Consider the following 22,393-nt stretch of genomic DNA (forward strand, 5'->3'; position numbering starts at 1 on the left):
TTTTGAACAGGTTGGGTTTAATGGCTGCTCAAGATTTTAGAAAAACTAAAGCAAAACAGTTTGTTTGTTTGTTTGTTTGTTTGTTTGTTTATTTATTTATTTATTTATTAAATATATTTATATGCCACCCAATCCCGAAGGACTCCGGGCGGCTTACAAAAAATATAAGAAAAAACACAGAACGATAAAAGAAAACAGGTTAAAAACAGCAACACCCTCATACATTCATTCTAATTGGGGCTGGACCTCAACAGTGAGATCAACAGCCCCAGGCCTGCTGGAACAGCCAAGTTTTTACAGCTTTCCTGAAGGCCATGAGAGTGGGTATGGTCCGGATCTCCGGGGGTAGCTGGTTTCAGAGAGTCGGAGCAGCCACAGAGAAGGCTCTCCTCCGAGGGCCCGCCAGCTGACACTGTTTGGCTGATGGCATCTGAAGGAGGCCCAATCTGTGGTATCTTACTGGGAGGTATGTGGCAGCAGGCGGTGTCGAAGGTACCCTAGCCCTAAGCCATGTAGGGCTTTAAAGGTGATAACCAACACCTTGAATTGAGTCCGGAGACCAATTGGTAGCCAGTGCAGCTCACGGAGGACAGGTGTAACGTGGGTGTACCTCGGCACACCCAATATCGCTTGCGCGGCGCATTCTAAAATAACTGCAGTCTCCGAACGCTTTTCAAGGGTAGCCCCATGTAGAGCGCGTTGCAATAATCCAGCCTCGAGGTGACAAGGGCGTGAGTGACCGTTAGAAGTGCCTCCCGGTTCAAATAGGGCCGCAATTGGTGCACCAGACGAACTTGGGCAAAGGCCCCCCTGGTCACAGATGACAGATGATGTTCCAGTTTCAGCTGCAAATCCAGGAGGACTCCCAAATTGCGAGCCCTCTCTGAGGGGCGTAAATTTTCACCCCCCAGGGTTAAGGATGGACTGTCCAAGCAGTCCTTTGGGGGCAACATCCAAAGCCACTCAGTCTTATCGGGATTGAGCACAAGTTTGTTCGCCCCCATCCAGATCCTAACAGCCTCCAGGCAGTTAAGCAAACAGGAAGAGCCAGTTTCTAACATTTCATCACTGTGTTACGTTTGCATGCTCTGAGCCTGAAAAAACAGCTTTTTTGTTCTTTTCTGAAAACTAGTATTACATGAGATGTTCAGTTGACATAACAATGTTGAATAAATGCCTTCATTCACAGAACAGACTGTAACATAAACAAACCCTCTCCAGTTTAGATTTATATATTGTGCAAACACAGCTTCTGTATGTAATTTTCTTCTGGAGGAGGGGAAGTACAGGTAATCCTCTACTTACAACCATTATGATGGAATTCCATCATAAATCATGATGCTCATAAGTCAAGGCACCCATGTGACCAGACCTGATTTTTATGGTAGCCTTTAAGCAAGAATCTCAGTCATTAAGTAAACGTGCCAGTAAGTGAACACTGTAGTTATTAAGCGAATCAGTGGATTCATATGGGTGCTTTTTGCCAGAAACCGAGCAAAAAGGCCAAAAAACAGCAAACAATTGTAGTAAGTCATAAATACTGAAACTGGCAATAAAGATGAGCTGGTTGTAAGCACCTAAATGCAGTGACATGTGTATTTGTTGAGTGTGTACATGCATGCAGTCATCAGAAACAGGTCATAAGTAACTTTTAGTGGTTCTGCTTGTTAAACAAGGACTATCTGTATTTTAAAATTGCTGTCTGCCCTCTTGGTTTTAACAGACTAATTGAGTAAGATGCATAAAATTGTGCTGTTACAAATTCTAAAAAACAATTATAAATCTATAAGAACAAAATGTGTTTTTATATAGTATCCAGTTTTCTACTGCAACTAAGAGGTCTTGAGGTTCCTCTGTTGGCTGTTGGTTTGAAAAAATAGTTCCCCACACCTTTGGTCATTAGTTCCCGTGGTCTTTATCCTACAATCAAAAGGGCTGAGAAGTCTTGCTCTGAAATTAACATTGCAATCTGGAGAATGGGTTTTATTTTATTATCTGGCCTCATTCTAGTAATCTCATTCCTCTACAACAACAGTTCTTTTAATGATTAATATTATTAGTTAATAGTTGGTCTAGAGCAATAGCTATCTCTTTAATGTTAACAGAAGTAACCACAAAAAGAACTATTTTGTTTTCTCTTTTTTTGGCAGACACATCTTTCATGTATATGATTGCAGGATTGTGTATGCTAAAACTCTATCAGACTCGCCACCCCGACATCAATGCCAGTGCTTACTCAGCCTATGCATCCTTTGCAGTGGTTATTTGCCTTGCTGTACTTGGAGTGGTAAGATTGTGTCTTATGCAATAGCACTATTGTGCATAGAGTCATGGGCAAGTAAGTCAGAACTTCTGAAAAAAAACCACTTCTATGGACTCTTATGAACTTAAATTCCATTGATACCAAATAGCAAAAAACCCAGCAGCTATAGAGCTCAAGGGGTGTGTGATGGCTCAGCAAAGGGGGTGGAATGGGTCAGCAAAGACACTGAGCTTGTCAGCTGGAAAGCTGAAAGCCTAGGTTCGAGACTCAAGCACTGCACAGCATGAGTGCCTGACACTTGCTCCAGCTCCTGCCCACTTGGCAGTTCAAAAGCATGCAAGTGTGAGTAGATAGATACCACATTGGTGGGAAGGTAACAGCATTATTCGTACCTGTGGGCATATAGTCATGTTGGCCACATGGACCAAGTGTTTTTGGACAAGCCTGACTCCCTTGGCTAAGAAACAGAGGTGAGCGCTGCCATCTAGAGTCAGGCATGACTAGATAGAGAAGACCTTCATCTTTATCTTTATAGATAAACCCATCCATTTGAAAATTTGGGTTATCCTTAAAGAATATCCAGAAGCTGCAGCTGGTGCAGAATGTGGCTGCACGAATAGTTCTAGGCACCCCAAGGATTGCACATGTAATACCTCTGCTGTATGAATTTCATTGGTGCCAGTTTACTTCTGGATCCAATTTAAGGTGTTCGTTATCATTTTTAAAGCCTTTCATGGCATGGACCAGGTTACCTGGTCTTATCCAAATTATATCGACCTTCCCACCTGGTCAGGCATAGAGATATGTTATGGATACATCAGTTAAATAATTCTCATTGGCAAGGTCTAAGAAGAGTCTTATCTTCCATTGCCCTTGCTCTAACTTGCCCCCAAAGGCAAGGTTGGCCCCACTCTCCCAGACTTCCAAAAGATCACGAAGATCTGGCTTTGCCAACTGACATGGGAATCAAAAGGTGATATACAACCTTAGAGGTGGTGGTGGTGGGAGAGTGCTCCCTCTACCATTTAACTTACTTTTTAACCTTGTTCTTACCTGTTTGTTATTTGTTTTAATTCATTTTTCACTGTATCTTTTACATGACGTTATGACTTTTTATCTACAAACTGCTTAGAGTCACTTAAATAATAAGATGGACAGTTCCTAAATTGGATAAATATATAAAATGAAAGATAGAACTATGTATTATTAAATAACAATGACAGAAATTATTATAGAGAGTGCTTTTCTCAGAATCCAGATTTGGTCCCTAATTTAATGAAATTATTAAATCAGCAAGTAAAAACAGTTTAAAAAAGTAAAAATAATAAACCATGATAATAAACTCACTATTACAGCTCAAATACAACTCATTGCCTTAATAAAATAATCAAAAGTTGCATCTATATTTAGTTAGTATTTAGATTTTTGGAAATGCAATTTGAGTATGATTAGACAATGATCTATTCCCATCCTTATTCTACAGCTGCAATATTAAATTACTATTAGATTTTACTAATTAAGATAATTATTGATTTATTGGCATGTCTTACCAATCCTTTCTGATCACCAAACTTAGTTTAAGTTGGAAAAAGTTCACTATACATTCTTTAATTTTTTTATTTGAAAGCCAGTATACAGTACTTGTGCCTGATATTGGGATAACTATTTATTTATTCCTTCCAAGGTTTTTGGGAAAAATGTGTGGTTTTGGGTCCTCTTCTCCATCATCCATGTTGTGGCCTCTCTTGGTCTTAGCACCCAGATTTACTACATGGGTCGTTTCAAGATAGGTAAGTTTTACTTGGAAGTAAATCTAATTAAAATCCAATTGTTTTAGGATTTTAGCCCAAACACTGTTGAATAGAAGATACAGTAGTTTTATATTTCGAAGAGTCTACTGCAGAAGTAATATACTTAGCAGAGTATTAATTTTGTAAGAAATTAGAGATTTGCCAAACTGATTAATATAATCATCTGTGGATGTATGTATATATGTATGTATGTATGTATGTATGTATGTATGTATGTATGTATGTAACTGTATATCTTGTCAGTTTTTGTTTCTTTTTTAGTCTTTTATAATTTTATATGCTATATATACTCATGGATAAGCTGAGAATTTAAATATCAAAACACTCTTAAAAAATTGAGTTTGGATTACCAAACTCAATTTCTTTGGTGTATTTTGGTTACTGCATATGTGGTAAGTTTTTCCCTCAGTTTTTTGAAAGATCCATATATCCTCTATGTAAACTCAAAGATAAGCCAATCAGTGAAGAAGCAAACCCTTGAAGTTTGAATTAAAATAAAATGAAAATTTGCCTTTGACAGTAAACTGGGAAAATTAAAACATGAAAATTGAGGGTCAACTTACCTCCGGATGGACTTATCCATGAGTATATACAATATTTTTTGTTTTATTTAGTTAAGAAAACTCTTTAAAAAGAAATTATCCTGAAGACTGCTTGCATGACAGAAACATAGATTAGCTTTATTTAGTGATAAGAGACACCAAGTTACTTAAGTCTATCTATAACTATAATGTGCTGTCTTTTAATTGGCTGAGGTACTGAATTGCTCAGTTCAGAATTAGAAGAAAAATATAGATAAACTGAGAGGAAGAAAGTGATAAAAACTTTGAGAATATCAGCCTAGTCAATAAGATGTATGTTATATAAGGACATGCAAAGTTTAAAAAAAGCTCTTGGGATTTAAAAAAGGCAGATAAACATGCAAAGTCACTCTAGCTCTACATTTATTGTCCTGGAAGTCAATACATTTATAGACACAGAAAGCTGGTGCATGCAATGGCTATCGCACCAGTTAATAATTTCCATTGCTTCAGAAAAGCCTTTAAACTGATCTCTTGACCATGACTTGAGTATGTTAACTGCTATCTCCCCTGTGGGTTAATACTTGTGCTCAACAAGTCCATCCTGGAAAGTATCTTGCACTTGATGGTACTTGGTATCATTGTGCTTTGTACATGAAATCAAAATGTAATTTTTGTTATCTTCAACTATAATTCAGCTTATCTATCTCAAAGTCCAATACTTGTTTGGGTAACAGGTTATTTTTTTGGCAAAGTAGTGCTGTAGATACACATACATATTGAGATAAAATGTTACAGATGAAGATACACATTCTGTGATTGAGAGAACAACTATGAACTGCTTTTTGCTAATCCATCTTTCTATATAGTAAAAGAAGTTTTTGGGTGGATTTTTCTGTCCTTTATATCTTCATCTGAGCTGCTAGTGTGGAGTTATTGTCCATACATAATGCTAATTTTCAATCTGCAACTCTCCTTAAGTATCTTTCTACTATCTTGACTAAATCCGGTCTTCCTTTGTTGATGCATTTACCTTTTTGCATAGTGTCCCTATTACTGTTGTAGTTTCTGGCATAATGGCTATTTAGTAGCTAACTACTAAAACCCTGTAGGTCCATTATGAGGAGTAAATGAGCCATATAAGTAAATGAAGTGCAGAGGTCAGAGTCAGAAGTGAACAAGGAAACAGATGAAAACCTTGAGAATATATGTCTAATCAATAGAAAGAATTTACATAGAGACATGCAAAGTAAGTCTTTTGACTGGAAAAGAAAAACATAATTCCTAACTACCTCTACATCTACTACCTCTAATTATTAATAAGTTATAAGTTCAGAAAGCCAATGCATTCAAACAGCTATGAGAATGAGATTTACTCTTTAACCCCCCCCCCTTTTTTTTTACATTTGTTTCTTAATCTTGGCAACTTTAAGATCCATGTACTTCAACTGCCAGGATTCTCCTGCCAGCCAGGTTGAGAAATAGAACAAAGAATCCACGTTGACGTTTTTATGCAATACCTAATACTGACCCATTAAAGGATAGCATATGTATTTATTTGTGTTGTGTACTAAAAGCAACAATTGCTTTTCAGCAGGTAGTGCTTTTCACAGGGAGCATAGAGCTGGTAATTGTGTATGTGTGTACATTTTGGTTGGCAAGCATTTGAGGACACCTCCTAGTTGCCTTAAAAGTCCCTTGCTGTGTCAATATATTCTTCTCACAAGCATTTCCCCCTTTTCTTTTCTGCTTCACTTGGAACTAGATGTCTCTGATCCAGGTAACTAGCATTTGGGGTTAAACCATCTCCCTTTGGACTAAATAAAAAAGGACTTTGGCAGCAAGACTCAGAAGCATGCTCATTTTTCTGGATTTTTGACTTTTCTGGAAAAGTCAATAGCTTGAATCCCCAATGCCTTCTGAATAGATATTGTAAAACAGTGACGTGCGGTGAGGTTGATACCTGGTGAGGCTCAGCAGGGCAGCAGTCGGCCTCGGCGGGGGGGGGGAATTTGCATCGCGGGAGCAACCAAGCGCCCGGGTCTGCAGCAAAGGCGCTTGGTGGCTCCCGCGATGCAAAGTGCCCCGCTGCCCCCCCGCTGTCCCGGCCTGCGTCCGCTGCTTCTCCAAGCTCCGCCGCTGGAAGTCCCGGATCGCCTCTGGGGGAAGGCTGAGTGAAAAATGGAGCGAAGCTTCTCTGCGGCTTCCCAGCGCTGCCCAGAGGCTCTTGCAGGAGCACATGTCAGCTGCCGGCGGCCTGGAGCGGCCCCGGATGTGAGACAAGGGAGAACTTAAAGTAGCCACTGCCGCTGCCGCCACCACCACCCCGCCGGGCGAAGGAGGGGCGGTGGCGGCAGCGGCAGCGGCTGCTTTAAGTTCTCCCTTGTCTCACAGCCGGGGCTGCTCCAGGCCGCCGGCCGCTGACATGTGCTCCTGCAAGAGCCTCTGGGCAGCGCCGGGAGGCCGCAGAGAAGCTTTGCTCCGCTTCTCACCCAGCCTTCCCCCAGAGGCGATCCGGGACTTCCAGCAGCGGAGCCTGGAGAAGCAGGCCGGGGCAGCGGGCGGCAGCATCGGGGATGGTGGGGCACTTACTTTGCATCGCGGGAGCCGCCAAGCGCCCAGGTCTGCAGCAAAGAGGCAGCCTCCTCCTTCTCGCCCACTCCTCTCTCCTCTGAAGCACGCCCCGCCCAACGTAAGCGTGCTCTAGAAGACACAATTGGCTGCTTCCAAATCAGGAGGCGGGAGAATTAGTGCCTCTTTTCCATCTGAACTTCTTCGCCTTTTAACTCTTTATTAACTTTTAGAAGGCGAAAAATTCCTTATGGAAAAGAGGCCCCGAGTTCTCTCGCCTCCTGCTTTGGTTAACAGTAAGCAGACACCAAGCCACTGTGAGCTGGAATCTGGTAGCAACTATCTTGGCTTTAATTATTTAAAAAAAAATATTTAAATTTCTTTCTTTTTCCTGAGGAGACTGGTGAGGCTCCGCCTCCCTTGCCTCTAGTGACTGCACGTCCCTGTTGTAAAACAAACCAGATGCCATAACTACTCTGTTATTTCTCAAGAATGCTCGTTGTTGGAGATGCTTTAAATGGGCAACTTTTAGCAAACTTACTGGCAGATATGTTTATATAAAATGCTTCCCTAGGGCCTGATTTTTAAAAAGCATCCTACCAAAAAGAAATGATAGGGAAGCTGAGTCATATAGAATGATGGCATCTCTAGTTAAACATTGAAAAGACCTGAGAAAGTAGAAGGTCAAAGTTATTTCCTGGCAAGGACGTGGAGCATGGCATAGTGAAGACACTACCAGCTGACATAATCATGTATTCTGAGACTTGGGTAATGGTAGCAATGATTCTTAGAGGAAAAGATAGCTTTCAGATGCACATGTTCTTAGTTCATAAAATGATACAGTATCTGATATTTCATATTATCTATGTCACAGAAGAGTCAACATTTATGTATCAGCAGAGCTTATAGAAAGCAGTTCATGTCTCAGAATGTGTCTTCAAGAGATAAGTCACATTCAAATTATTGCTCTACAATATAAAAATGTGCAATTTACATGAAGCAGTAGAATTAATTTTTTTTTCTGTTTCTTCAGCCTCAGAGAGTGTAAAAGACCAGGCTGATAATTTTAGGTGGAACTGAAATGTTACTTAAAAGTATCCTACTTCTAAATTTAGATGATTAAGGGGTGAAATGATTATATAAATTTTTGTAAAGGTTTGCCATGTAGCAAACAAATTGGGAAAAGCTATATTCCTTGAAAGTTGGTATTTTTGCTGCTTATTTATTTAGCGTATGGCAAATACATGGACTTATAGTGGTACAAATGTTAATGTCCAGTCTTCCCACCCATTCAAAGACAGGGTGGTCTATGTTGAAAAAAATCAGACATTGGGCCGGTGTAAGCTCTTGATGGACATTCGGACACAATGGGATGGATATTTTGTCGAGGAGCACCACAGGCACACTACGTTTTGGCTACATATTCTGGAAGTGTTCTAGAAGTTGTAAAAGGAATGTTAGGCCTGTAGCCTGTGATTACCAATCCATAATTGAGATTACAATAATCTCCTACAAAAATCCATTCTTAATTATCTCAAAATTTCCTAGCTTTCAGCTGCCTAATAATAGTATAAAAAGTCATATTTTTATCACCAGTGTTAAAATAACTGATAGTCAAGGATCTTTTATCATTTTCTGAAAGTCAAACATTTTCCAATAGATTCCAATCTACTTTGCGCCAACTCTTGCTTCTCAACATGATCTCAGTCAAATGCTGATTGCCATATTTTAATTCCCTTTGTTGTTTTCTGCCATAGACCTTGGGATTTTTCAACGTATAGCTATAGTATTGTACACAGATTATATACAACAATGCAGCCGACCCATGTACATGGTAAGTACTTCCTTCAGTCCCTTGAAGGTATCTCTGATAGATTATGAATTGCTTTTCTTTCTCATTTGAAAACATACACATTAGTTTAAATAAAACAATGGTATTATTTGCCACTGCAATAGTAATCTATTTTCTGAAATTATTTTGACTAGACAAACTACAGATGAATTCCACTTGGAATTCTTTATCCTGGTCTCATATGAGATGCACCTGCTCAGAACCACCATCTGGAACTTTCTCTGCTTGACAAAATTCTTAGTGGGAGGCCCACTCTCCCCTGTGGACACAGATAGTCCTCAAAATCTGACCACTCATTCAGTCACCATTTGAAGTTCAGCCACTGAAGAAACACCCAGTCCCTGAAGTTATTATCACTGCAGTTACCCCCACATCACATGATATATGAGTGTGTGGCAGAAGTCCACACTTACAACCTCAAAGGCACTTCACTTCCTCCACCCATCTCTCTCCCCCAACTCTGCTCTTTTGGTCTCCCTACCTACACAATGACACTCCTCAGCTGGGGTGGTGGCACTGAGGTTGATGTAGAAGCCTGGGGCCTTCAGCAGTCAATTCTGGGCCTCTCAACTCAAGTTCCACTGCCACCAGGGAGTCATGCCTGGCCCATGTCACACCCAACCATCCAATGCCATAGCACCAAGCTTCAGGTGCTCTCACCACTCTCCATTCCATTTAACTTGCTGGCCTGCTCCCTAGCATTCCACTGGTCATGCCAGCCTACCAGCCATGTCACCCTACGCTCTGCTTGTCCTGCCAGTCTTGCCATTCCCAACTGACCTTTGCCATCTTCCTCCTGCTGCTGACAAGGTATGCCCAGCCAGGCTCTATGTGAGGCAGCTGCTGACCATACATTCATGAGAATGGCTCACACTATCTCTGAACACCCTATTTGGAGAATGCCACATGAAGTCTTGGGAAGAAGGCCTGACAGTAATTGCCTCACATAGGGCCAAACTGGGTGTTCCTCATCAGCAGGGGAAGGAAGACCGAAGGTCAGTTTAAAAGATACATCACCCTGTTCTCCTTGAATAATGATTATGTAATTAAGTTACCAAATGGTAGATTTTGAATTAACATATCCTAACAGAGATAGTAACTTCCCCTTAAATGTTTTGAAGCAAAGACTGGGAAAACATTTCTCAGATATCTTTTAATCTGGATTCAGGATTGGACTAGAGAGCTCCTTATGATTTTTTTATAAATTTTGTAACTTAATTCCTGCAGTCAGATGACCAAACTACTCTGGATGATGGAGGGTGATTTGGGTTTGCATGGCATATATGGAATGCAAGTTGAAATTTCTAAATTATCAAACATGCTCTGAAAGCTTATGATGATGCTAAAGCAAATGTATATGCAACTTCACATCACATGTATTAGAATTAGCATTAGATCCTCCCATGCTATGCAGCATATTGGGCAGCAAGGCCTCTCCAGCATTTTCAGTCATGGGCAAGTGTTTCAGCATCTTCCTGTGTGCTGTTTAGAGTATTTAAGAATGAACATTCTTCACCTTTTTTTGAGGGCATCCTCTTGATTGTTTGGCATGAGGGGGGAGTGTCCATCTCATTGCCAACTTTTGAGATTTGATTGTTCTCCATGTGGAAAATAAGACCTGCAAGCTGCAGTCTTCTGCATGTAAAAATGTTATGAAGTGTGCAGGAGAAACCATATTACTTCATTAGTAATATGATCAAAATAGTGAATCATTAGGATTCAGCGAAGGCATCTTTCTTGAAAGACGTTAAGTCTCTTGTTAATACTTGCTAATGCCTTCCAAATCCTGCTGGCATAAATGGCTGTCGGGATCACTATAGAGATGAGCAAATGGAGTTTATGTTTTAGTGATATAGATGACAAGGACCAGACTTTATTTATCTTCTGTAAAACAGCTGTTGCTTTTCCAATGCAGCACCTTATGTCTATCTCTGCATCCCATTTCAGGCGATTACACTACCCAAATAGGTAAACCTTCCTATTTCCTCAAGTCACTGTGATCCAAGTGTGATTCTCTGTATCTGTGCAGTAGAATCACATACATGATCTTTGATTTCTTGGCACTTATCCTGAGGCCAATTTTGTCTTCATCTTTATCTAAGGCAGTCATCTCTTGTAGTTTCATCTTGCCTTCCTCTTGTAGGACAATATCATCTGCAAAATCCAGGTTGCCAAGATAGTCTTGGTCAGAATAATAAATGCCTTTCCCAATGTGGGATTTTTATTGCATAACATAGCAATAGCAATAGCAGTGGACTTATATACCGCTTCATAGGCCTTTCAGGCCTCTCTAAGCGGTTTACAGAGAGTCAGCATATTGCCCCCAACAATCTGGGTCCTCATTTTACCCACCTCGGAAGGATGGAAGGCTGAGTCAACCCTGAGCCGGTGAGATTTGAACCGCTGACCTGCTGATCTAGCAGTAGCCTGCAGTGCTGCATTTAACCACTGCGCCACCTTGGTCAAGGACCACGAGGGAGAGGAGTGGTGATAGAATACAATCTTGTCTAAGTAGTAATTTCGAAGATCGTATGGCCATTTTCGGTCTTAATGTAGCAGCTTGATAGTAGGTGTAAATCCTTAAAAATAGTAATGAAGACTGTTGGTAAACCATATACTGTAAATGTAGGATTTGCCAGAGAGATTCTCAGCGGACACTGTCAAATGCTTTCTTAAAATCAATAAAGTTGCAAACTTTTTTTAAAAGTTGTTTTTGTTGTTCGGTGCACTGTTCTATATTTCATAAGGTGAAGATTTGTTCACAGCAGGACCTTCTACACTAAAATCCAGCTTGTTCTTCTTTCAGCTTGCCTTAGGCAGCTGTCTTTGCAGCTGTCTAAGGAAAACTATGTAAAAAGTCTTTTCAGGCACTGAGAGGAGTGAATTCCCCACCAGTTGGTGCATTCTTAATCTTGATCAGAACACTGGAGCTATTCCTTATTCCAGTCAGTTCATTAGAGATGTAATAAAGAGTTTAGGAATCATTCTGATTTGTTGCTTCTTGCCCCTTAATGCCTTTCTGTTTTAGCCATTCTTTCTTGTCTTCCCAGCAATTTCTCTTCACAATCTGGTTAAGATCTATACATTTCCAGTTTTTTTATTTAATCCACATAATTTTAAGTATACTGTTAGTTATTTCCTGTTGAAAGCAGGAAACAAAAATGTTGCTCTGATTTGATTTCAATTGTTCATTTTTGTTTATTCTTTCTCTTCTCTAGGACAGAATGATTTTGCTTGTTGTTGGGAACTTGGTTAATTGGTCTTTGTAAGTAGCAAATGTATGTTTATATGTTTGTAGATTTATTTTGTAAAATCAAGAGATACAAGTGTCAGTTGAAGAAGCTCTGTCTCTGAAATAGTGCTGCCTGCTATTTTTAAAACGTTTTTCAAGTTGGCTATTTAAAGATATTTAACAATTTCTTCCCATTCCCTGTTCCCCATCCTGGAAATTCCAGAATTCTTAATGTGATTATTTCAGCATAGGAACCAGACTTCATTAGGGAATTAACTTCCCTAGTAACTATTGGGATCCATACTAGTTCATTCCTTTCCCCATTCCCCTTAAGTTTGATTTAGATTTCACTGCACACCTAGGGAATATATGTGTCTGTTGTTCAGAGACAATTGCATTGTTATTGCATTTATATTTCTATGAATATTAATATCTTGGACACTCAAACAACAGTGTGCCTTGCTGCCTGCCTCCCAACAGGAAATTAGTTCAATCAATCAGTGTCTAGGGCACACACCTCCATGCAACACACATAGTTCTGATTTGCAATCTACAACCTACACTTACCCCATCAACTCCTTCATAGTGTAAGTATGTGTTGACAACTATGCACAGTTGTGGGCAAGTCCTAATCAAGCCTAAAGGTGTTGCCATCCCCAGCAGGGACTCAGGAACAGCCTATCCTTGAATAAGTCTAGTGACTCTGACTTAAGCTTTAGAATTGCTAGAGCTTCTGCAGTGACTGGGAGTCATGGAGAAAATCATTTGATTTCTGGAGCCATTTTTAATATATATTTATTATGTTTTATCAATGGGAATAAAAATCCCAAAAAATTATGCAACAGTAATAACAACAAAAAAGGAAAAAAAGAAAAAAATGACGCAAACATTCAACATTAAATAAACAAAAAAAAATCCACCCTGGTTGAATGTTGAAAAGAAATAATTTAAAAATACCTGATAAATTCTCCCCTTACATAATAGGTCTGCAAATAGTTATAAACTTACAAATGAAAGTTATGAAAGTTATAAACTTTCTCATCCTTATTTAACAAGAAAAATATATTATATACATAAATATTTCAGATGAGGAGGACTCTAGGTAATAATTGAATTGACCTAGCATCTAATATATATAAAAAGTGAAAGAAAGAAAAAAGTCAACATGTTAGCTCAAATACTGTATTACACTAGTCTTCAAATTCCTCTGTCAACCAACTGTTACTGTATTTAACAAGAAGCAAGTCCATAAACAGCTTCCAGTCTCTTATAAAACTGCCTAGTCCATTATATCTCATCAAGGCAGTTAATTTTGCCATCTCTGCTAATTCAGTCAATTTTTAAAATCCAGTCTTCAACAGTCAGCAGCTCCTTTTCTTTCCAGTGCTTAGCGAATATAATCTTTACAACAGTCACCATGTAAAGAAATAGGGTCCCAGATTGTTTTTTTGATTGATTTATCCATAGTACCTAAAAGAAAAGCTTCATGTTTTATTAATATTTGTATCTTAAATATTTTCTGCATTATCATTATAATGTTTATCCAGGATGTTTTCACATATTTGCAGGACCACCACATATGATAAAATGTACCTGGATTTTGATTACATATCCAACACTTATTACAAGACCCTCTATACGTTTTTGCTAATCTATCTGGAATCAAATACCAATAGATCATTTTATAAAAAAAATTCTTTCAAAATAAAATTCAAAGTGAATTTTAATCCATTAGTCCATACATTGTCATGTTTATCAAGCATTATATTATACCCAAAAATGTTTGCCCATTTTACCATGCAGTCTTTTACATATTTGTCTTCCAGGTTTCTCTTGAGTAACATTTTATATACTTTAGCACTCATGTGGTCATCTCCAGAACATAAATTGATACCCAATTCAGTGAAAACAAAACTTTTTTTTATCAAGTTTAAATATTTCAAAAATTCTATAATAATTAAACGAATCATAAACAAAACCTTCACTCACTAATTGTTGTCCTGAGAACAAGAGAACATTTCTGGAGCCATTTTTAATTAAACTAGTGGATTTATGGCAAGAGGTTTTGACAAATGGGTGATCTTTCTTTGGTTTTCAGGTAGATCCAGATGCTTTACTACTATAATTAAAACAATTCATTAAAGCATGGTTATATTTTCCTGTCTAGAAAATCATAGTTGTTCTAAACATATTAATCTGGATCAGCTTTGCATGGTTTTGTGCAACCGTCTTGGATTATGTTGTCTTTATTCTTCTCTCTTAGTGCAATTTTTGGACTAGTATATCGGCCAAGGGATTTTGCCTCTTACATGCTGGGCATTTTTATCTGCAATCTTTTGCTATATCTTGCCTTCTATGTCATCATGAAGGTCAGTGGTTCTTATTACTTGTTAGTTAATATTTTTTATATTGCCAAACTTAAGACTGCTTTGAAGGGGGAATTAGATTATTATTGTATGCAATGGTGGATTTCAAATTTTTTTAGAACCTATTCCGTAGGTGTGGCCTGTTTTGTGGGAATGGCTCGGTGGTCATGTGACCAGGTGGGCATGGCCAACTTGGAACATGTGGTGAAACTTAACAACGCTCTTGCTTAGCAACCAAATTTTTGGGCTCAATTGTGGTCATAAGTTTTCTTTCTTTCTTTCTTTCTTTCTTTCTTTCTTTCTTTCTTTCTTTCTTTCTTTCATCTCTCTCTCCCACTTTTCTTTTTTTCCTTTTTTCTTTCTTCCTTTCTTTCTCTCTCTTTCTCTTTCTGTCTCTGTCTCAGCCCCAAGCATGCCAGTCTTGGGAGTGAGGGAGTGAAGACCTTTTCTGGCCGGCACAAAGGACTTCCCCAGACTTGCTTTGCTGAGCACGGGGCGACGGGCCCACACCTCCACCACCACCAATCCAGAAAAGGTTTTCAGTCACTCTCTCTTGCAGCATGCCCCGATGCGAAAAATGCCAAGATCGGCATGCTTGGGGCTGCTGCTGCGACATCCAGGAAGGCTAAACCAAGCCTTGCAGCTTTCTGAAGTGCCGAGAACCTTCACACTCTTCTCCATGCTCTCCTCGTGACTGCAACAGACGTCCAGAAGCAGCGGGGGCTGTCAGGCTGGAAACCCAAGCCCCATTAGCCCCCAAAAGCCATTGCACCGGCAAAGAGCTTACCTCCTCGGCAGGCAGCAATAGAGAGTCAAGGGCTCTCTATAGGGCTCTTAGAGGCGTGGTGCGGATGGGCGGGGGGAGCAAGGGGATGAGAGGCGACCGGATGGGTGGGGCCCAGGGGTGAGCGAGTGAGGGGGCGTTCCACCAGTGGAACCAGTTCTAAACGGCACGCTAGATTTATGGAACCGGTTAGAACCGGCAGGAACTCACCCCTGATTGTATGGTAGAATATGTTCACTCGGTGCTCATCTTTTAGATATGCCCTTCAAGAGTTGATTACAAGTTTTTAAGCCTTTGGATAAGAGACCTCAGTGAATATTATTAATTTATGATGAAGTTATTGTTAAGAGACAGAGACTACATATTTTGAATAATCAGAGTACATATGGTCTATCTAAACTTGGAAAGGCACAAATCAACTATTATATTAAGTTAAATACAGGTATTAACTGCATTCCACAACCTCAAATGTAAAGGGGGAATCACAATTTATCAAAGTTTACAATTATCATTAGGCTCCTTATATGGAAATACCAGGTGAAAAGAAGGAAGAGAAAGCCCCCATACTTCCAGTCAAAGATGAGATTAGCCCCCTTCCAGATATGAACTGCTGTCATTTTAGGATATCTGCACATTTTAGATGTCTAAGCAATGCTAACAACATGGTACTATAGAAGAAATTCAGGCAGATTCCTCTTCCTTTCAACAAGGGCTGGGGATAGGCTGGCTCTTCAAAGTTAGAGAAAGCTAGACTGGCTTGAAGAGAAAATGCTAGCTTTTCTAACAAAAAAAAATTGATCAGTTCTCCGTTTTATGTGCATCTCATAGAAAACCCCCATTCAAATATTATTCTTTTTGTCTCTTCAGCTCCGCAGTTCAGAGAAGTTATTGCCTTTCCCCCTCTTTTGTATTGTGGCCACAGCTGTGGTTTGGGCTGCAGCTCTTTATTTCTTTTTCCAGAACCCCAGTAGCTGGGAGGTAGGTTCCTTCCTTTTTTCTTGCTTCTGTTACACTTCAGGAGTATTTGAAATGATCAAACGTTACCAGAAAGAAAGGAGTCAAAGAAACATTAGAGAACATATGGGCAAAATTTCAGAATCAAAATTGTTTTGATTTAAAATTCAGCTTTGGCTTCCTTCACTGTCACCTAATTTCTTATGCCAAGATCTATAGAATATTAATATAAAACTGATGTGATCTTTTAACTTATTGTTGAATCTAAGTCATATAGAAATACATTATTCAATTTTTCTCCTTCCCTTTTTTATAATATAAATACATTTCAAAAATTTATAAAGAACACATCTCTTAAAAGCATTCTTTAACATTCAAAATGTAAATTTCTACATATATAAAGACAATTCACACCTGAATTCAAGGTTGGGTAAAGCCAGAGCACCTCATTAAAAAAGCAAAACCATATTTTTGGTGTAATTCAGTTTCACCAATTACTTATAAAAACCTTTTTATTAATGCTGCTGAGAAAAATTATTGAACATTTTAGCATTTGAAAATCATGGACGTTATATAGTTGGTACTATCATTTTAATTATATTTGATATTTATTACATAGCTACTTATATTAAATACCTTCTAAAAATCTCAGAGCAGCTTACATAGGAAACCTTAATAGATTGATTCATTGGTTTTGCCTTTTCACCACTTGTTTCCTCCTTAGATTGGAATAGTGAGTTTGCTGTGCTTTTCATAGTTAGGTTGAGAAGAGCATTTAATCACTGAGTTATAAGGCTAGATCAGACATAAGGTTGCATTTTCTGTTGGGGAACATCTAGAATTCACTGATTTCATCATTTCCTCCAGGAAACTCCAGCCCAGTCTCGGGAAAAAAACCGACCATGTATTGTTCTGGGATTCTTTGATGACCATGATATCTGGCACTTCCTCTCAGCTGCTGCCTTGTTCTTTTCATTCTTGGTGAGATTTTTCTTAATAACAAAATAATGTCCTAAAGTGAATCATGTTAGGATTTATTCCTAGCCCTATCGAGCAGTATAACATCATATAGTTTGTGATGTTTTCTTTCTTGCAATGAAAATGGTTTGTCTTCCATAATGAAAAGAGATGCTTGCCCCAAATATGCCCTTGCTTATCAACCACTCATTAAGTGACCATTTCAAATTCCAATTGTTCTGAAAAGTGAGATTTATAACTGATTCTTGAAGTTGCAGCTTTTTCAGCATCTTTGCAGCCATGTGATCATAATTTGGGCATGTGGCAAACAGGAAACATTTACAGTGGTTGCAGTATCCACAGTCACATGATCACCATTTGCAACCCTCAGTGGTGGGGCGCCCAGCCCCTCTGATCACCCTGATCGTGTTTCCCTGAAAATAAACCCTGCTGCATATTTTGGAGAAAAATAATAAGACTGGGTCTTATTTTCAGGGAAACACAATATATGTCCATTCATCCACCAACCTTAATTGGATCACTTAAGGAAACAGCATATTGTTCAGACCTATTCATGTTAGGGTCAGAATCAAGTTCCAGTTATTTTTAAAATACCTCGAGCCATGTTTTACAAACGCAGAAGGGGTTAACTCTCCATTCTGGCCTTGTCATAGAAACAGTATTTAGAGCATTCTAGAGAAGTGAGTTTACAATTTTAAGAAAGGGCTTGTATTCCTTTTTAATTATCTTTATTAAATTAAAGGGAAGAACCAATATTTTCTGTGGTAGTAAATTATGTTAGATGCTACCCTTAAATGTGTTTTAGATAATTTTTGTGAATATTATATATGTTGTGATGTTTTATTATTTGTTTGCACAGTGCTTAGGTATTAAGTGTGGGCTAAATTAAAATACTACAACTGCTAGAAAAAATATGTTTTGCTATTGGGAAGATGGTTTTCTTTAAAAAAATAATTTAAGCCAAAAAAACCCAAACCCTGCAGACCTATTTTTTTTTAAAAATAACACATTATTTGAGTCAGACATAGACAACCTTCCTGTTACATTTCACTTAAACCCATGTTAAGAAGGAAGGCCATGGGGAAATAACCTCCAACAAAAATTGTCAAAATAGAAAAAAAATCTTATAAAACTTCAGTCGCTGGGTTCTGGGACAGCTGAATATCCTAATCTGGTGGAAATAGTTCATTTGGCTGTTGATAACCATGTACTAAGATGGAAACAATTGCCTAAAGATGTACTCAAACTCCACCATCCAAACAAGTGTCCAATACAAAGCGTATTTATGCATTCAGCCTTTCTTGGGCCAGCATGGCTGTCATGCCTAAATGTGTCCCTTCTACTACTGTTAATTTAAGAAGCCAGAGGATGCTTCTAAAAAGATTTGGAAAGATCTCATCTCTCTAGACAACACTCCTATTTAGCCAGCTTGCTTTTTGTTGTTGCTGTTGTTATTCTTGGCTTGGAGAAATATCCTTGGAAGGAGCACTTCCAGAAGCTATTTGGGTTGCATTTAAAGGTTTCTGATTTAAACTCCCACATGAGAAAATCTGAACGTAGTATAAATTATTTTCCCTTTGTCACCAGTTGGACCAGATTGTATCTCAGATTCTTTATAGAATTAAAGTTACATGGGTGTCCACCAGGGGAGGGAAAGCACATTAATTGCTCTGACTTGTATGCTTGCATTAGACATCAGAATGCCTGTACTATAATTTTGTTTCTTTTATATATTAAATTTGGAGACCACCCATCTCCCTCACAGAGCACATCTGGGCAGTGTACAATACAAAACATAAAAGTTATGGTTTTTATGGAATTATAGAAATTATGGAAAACACATGATTCTTGGCCCTCAGAAAATCAGTTTGCTGTTCATAGTGACATCTTACAGTATGGTATTTGTATCACCAAATCCTGAAATAAGGATTATGTGCAGTGGGAAAAATAGCTGTTGTTCAGATTTCTAGGAGTAACATGTCAGGAGAACTATCCTGACTACAAAACTGATAAGACATTTCTGCTTATTCCATTTTGTACCAAGAAAAAAAACCATACAGATTGTTTGATGTGCCTGTGATATTTTCTTGCTCTAGGGCCTGCTGACCTTGGATGATGACTTGGATTCTGTGCCAAGGAACAAGATTCCTGTATTTTGAGCTACAGGATAATTATAGTGTTTGATCCTTCTCGGTGAAATGTGCCATGTGGAGCAGTCAGAACAGACCACCAAGTACACATTGGAAAGAACCTTCTTGGAAGCAATTCCCATATAGGAAAAAAAAAACAGCAAAATCATATCCTCAACATCAGCTGGATCAGATCTATAGTATAATAATGCATTATATTGAGACTAATCAAGCTGAGGTGTTCATAGGCTCCCTGAGGCCATTCTTCACTTTCTTATAATGGGGTTTATTCCCAGCATTGTAGTTTCTGAGTTTGTAATTTACCAAATGCACACTGTAGCCCTTTTGGCTACAGTGGAACGTTGGTATTCAATTGCTTTGAAACTCATTGAATTTGGTACTCAATGCATTTTGACACAATTTTTTAATCTCAGTACTCATGTTTGTTTGGTACTTGATGCATAAGCTAGAATTTGTTGGGGTCAGTTGCCTTGCGACTCACTATATTATTCCTTATGGGAGAAATTTGTTTGGTACTCATTGTGTTTGGTACTTATCGTGCCTCCTGGAACCAATTAATGAGTATGAAGGTTCCACTGTACTTATGTTCTGTTGCTTGATTAGTCAGAATTACTTTATGCAATACATTTAAGATCGTGCAAAATAACTGTTATGTGGGTAAGACAGAAAAGATCCAATTGTCTCCCCTATTGCTTAATCCCAGAATTATATTCAGGGGATGCTGTGTAGATGTTTGTGCCATGCTTTGCTAAATTTAAATTAAAGCATGTCTCAGTATTATCAATTTGAATTACTTAAAAGTGTTTAACCTTTAAGTATATTTGGACTTTCTCTTAATGATTGTTTGACAGCTAATGACAGTCCAATTTTCTTATCAATTCACTTTGGTTAAAAAAATACTAAACACTAGAATTCTGCTTTTCGCTAGGTTAAACCTTCTGTATATTTAAAGGAAATCTAAGAACAAAGGAGACTTTTTTTCCCATCCAGAGGTCTTTTATGCGTGCCTGGGTGGCATTCTGCATCATATTCCAAAAGGGTGCAAGGGTGTGCAGGAGTCCTAATGTAGCACTTCAGCAAAGGAATCATATCTTTTCCAATGCATGTTTTGGGTCAGTGTTTTTCAAACTTGACAACTTTAAAATGCCTAAACGTCAACTCCCAGAATTCCCAGTTAGCATCTTAAAGTTGCCATGTTTGAAAAACACTATTATGGGTCTCTTTTTGGAATCAAGCCAAAGCATTACACAGCCTAAATACACTGTACTCCCAAGTCACATTTTCTAAAAATGTAGCAGTCCCAAATGTCTTCCCCTATCCCTAAACAAGTTGCTGATCAATAAATCTGAAAACTACTGTCCTTGCATAGCAACCAAAGCAATGCTCTGACCCACTATTGATAACATTCTATGTTGTGTCCAAGAATCAGTCTGGCTATTTTGAGGTTCTCGCTATGGCTGAGCAGGTGGATAAATGAAATTGGAACAAATTAGTGGGACAAAATTGCTGGACTTTTTAGTTGTTTACCTTCTTAAAAATTACAATCTTAAACTTTGGGTATGGTATTTAAATGTAAGATAATTGCTTTTGCTTTTTGTTTTTCCTGCAGGGGAAGAATTACAAAGCACAAGCAGAACACAAAATGATAGTGCACAAACTGTACATGTTTAAAAATAAAATACTATTTTGTTTATATCTATACAATGTTTACAATCAATATAATTTTACATTTAATAAAAATCTGAATTTTTTTAAAAAAATCAAGGTTGCAGGTATTTACATACAAATGCATTCAACTTGTAAAAAGATGTCAAAATAAAAAAAAAACTTATTTACAATAATAAACATTCTTTACAAGCTTATCTTCAAGATCTTGAAAATTTCTGGGGGACCTTAAGTAGAGGATAGAATATTATAGAATACACAACAACATACATTCTTAATTTGCTGAAAAGTGTTGCACAATCATCTTAATTTCAAAACAGGAGGGAGCTTAGACAATTCTTCTATGTGCACAAGGAAACTGTCATGAAGGACAGCAGCAAAAGAAAAGTATGACTGTAGGACATAAACCTATAGGCTCCTGTGCAGTGTGACAAGAAGTTTTCTTTATCTGTTCCCATTAAAAGAACAAGGTGTGACTACCTATACCCAACAGAAATCCTAAGGTATTATAAACATGTGATCTATAGCTTCTGTTTTTTCACTGATTCAGCCACTATTGTATTCTATTGCACCTTAGTAATAAGAAAAGATCAATTCCTCATGCATCCAAAAATTGACATCTAATGGAGTTTATAAACCTCAGAAGTCCCCAATGCTTTATGAGCTTTTCTAGCATATGAGAAGCTTCAAAACACATCTGTGTCAATAAGACAATATGATAAGATCACAGAATTTATGAGATCATACAATGGGAAATTTGAAATTAGAATCCTGAAATAGTTTCAGATAAATTGACAGAATACTAACATTTTAATAATTTCAAAATGTTAAAGGCATTCTTTAAAGATTCCTTCATGCCATTTTTAAATTATTTTGAAGGGCACTATTATCTGAAATAAGAAAAAAAATAGATTTGCAGAATGCATGGAATCTCATTAGAGAGCTGATCTTTTGCTAAACACAACCCTTTGTTAATAATCAAAACTAAGGTAATTTATCTGCAGTAGCAATTTTACCACTGCAGACAATACCAAGAGATATATTGAAAATATATTTCCGCATGAAAATACACTTGAAAAATACTAATAATAGTCTATACTGACATCTACCAAAAATTCTAACAAGAAATACTGATAAATGCTCAGAAAGTAGCTATTGGTTTATATGAATACATAGTGAAAGTCTGAATATTTTTTTTAATCTCTTGTCATAAAAATTGTTACACAAACCAATATGCAGAATATCA

At 38.0% G+C, this 22,393-nt stretch overlaps 1 protein-coding gene across 3 annotated transcripts in view; it reads left to right on the forward strand.

Moving 5' to 3' along the window:
• The window catches only part of SIDT1 (SID1 transmembrane family member 1), a 62,718-nt gene extending 41,374 nt beyond the window's left edge, over positions 1-21,344 (forward strand). For 2 of the 3 annotated variants that reach the window (XM_087716511.1, XM_014062050.2), the window contains 9 exons: positions 2,151-2,287; positions 3,948-4,053; positions 6,361-6,375; positions 8,924-9,000; positions 12,237-12,283; positions 14,514-14,619; positions 16,268-16,378; positions 17,222-17,335; positions 19,429-21,344. In XM_087716511.1, the coding sequence (XP_087572637.1) occupies positions 2,151-2,287; positions 3,948-4,053; positions 6,361-6,375; positions 8,924-9,000; positions 12,237-12,283; positions 14,514-14,619; positions 16,268-16,378; positions 17,222-17,335; positions 19,429-19,491 (776 nt within the window). In that variant the 3' untranslated portion in view covers positions 19,492-21,344. The remainder of the gene's footprint in view (positions 1-2,150; positions 2,288-3,947; positions 4,054-6,360; positions 6,376-8,923; positions 9,001-12,236; positions 12,284-14,513; positions 14,620-16,267; positions 16,379-17,221; positions 17,336-19,428) is intronic. The other variant, XM_087716512.1, reaches the window with a different exon arrangement.
• Positions 21,345-22,393: the final 1,049 nt, after the last annotated feature.

This window comes from Thamnophis sirtalis, unplaced genomic scaffold (genome assembly GCF_051295495.1).
Source record: "Thamnophis sirtalis isolate CommonGarterSnake01/CBP01778 unplaced genomic scaffold, rThaSir2_p1.2 scaffold_5, whole genome shotgun sequence".
NCBI lineage: Eukaryota > Metazoa > Chordata > Lepidosauria > Squamata > Natricidae > Thamnophis > Thamnophis sirtalis.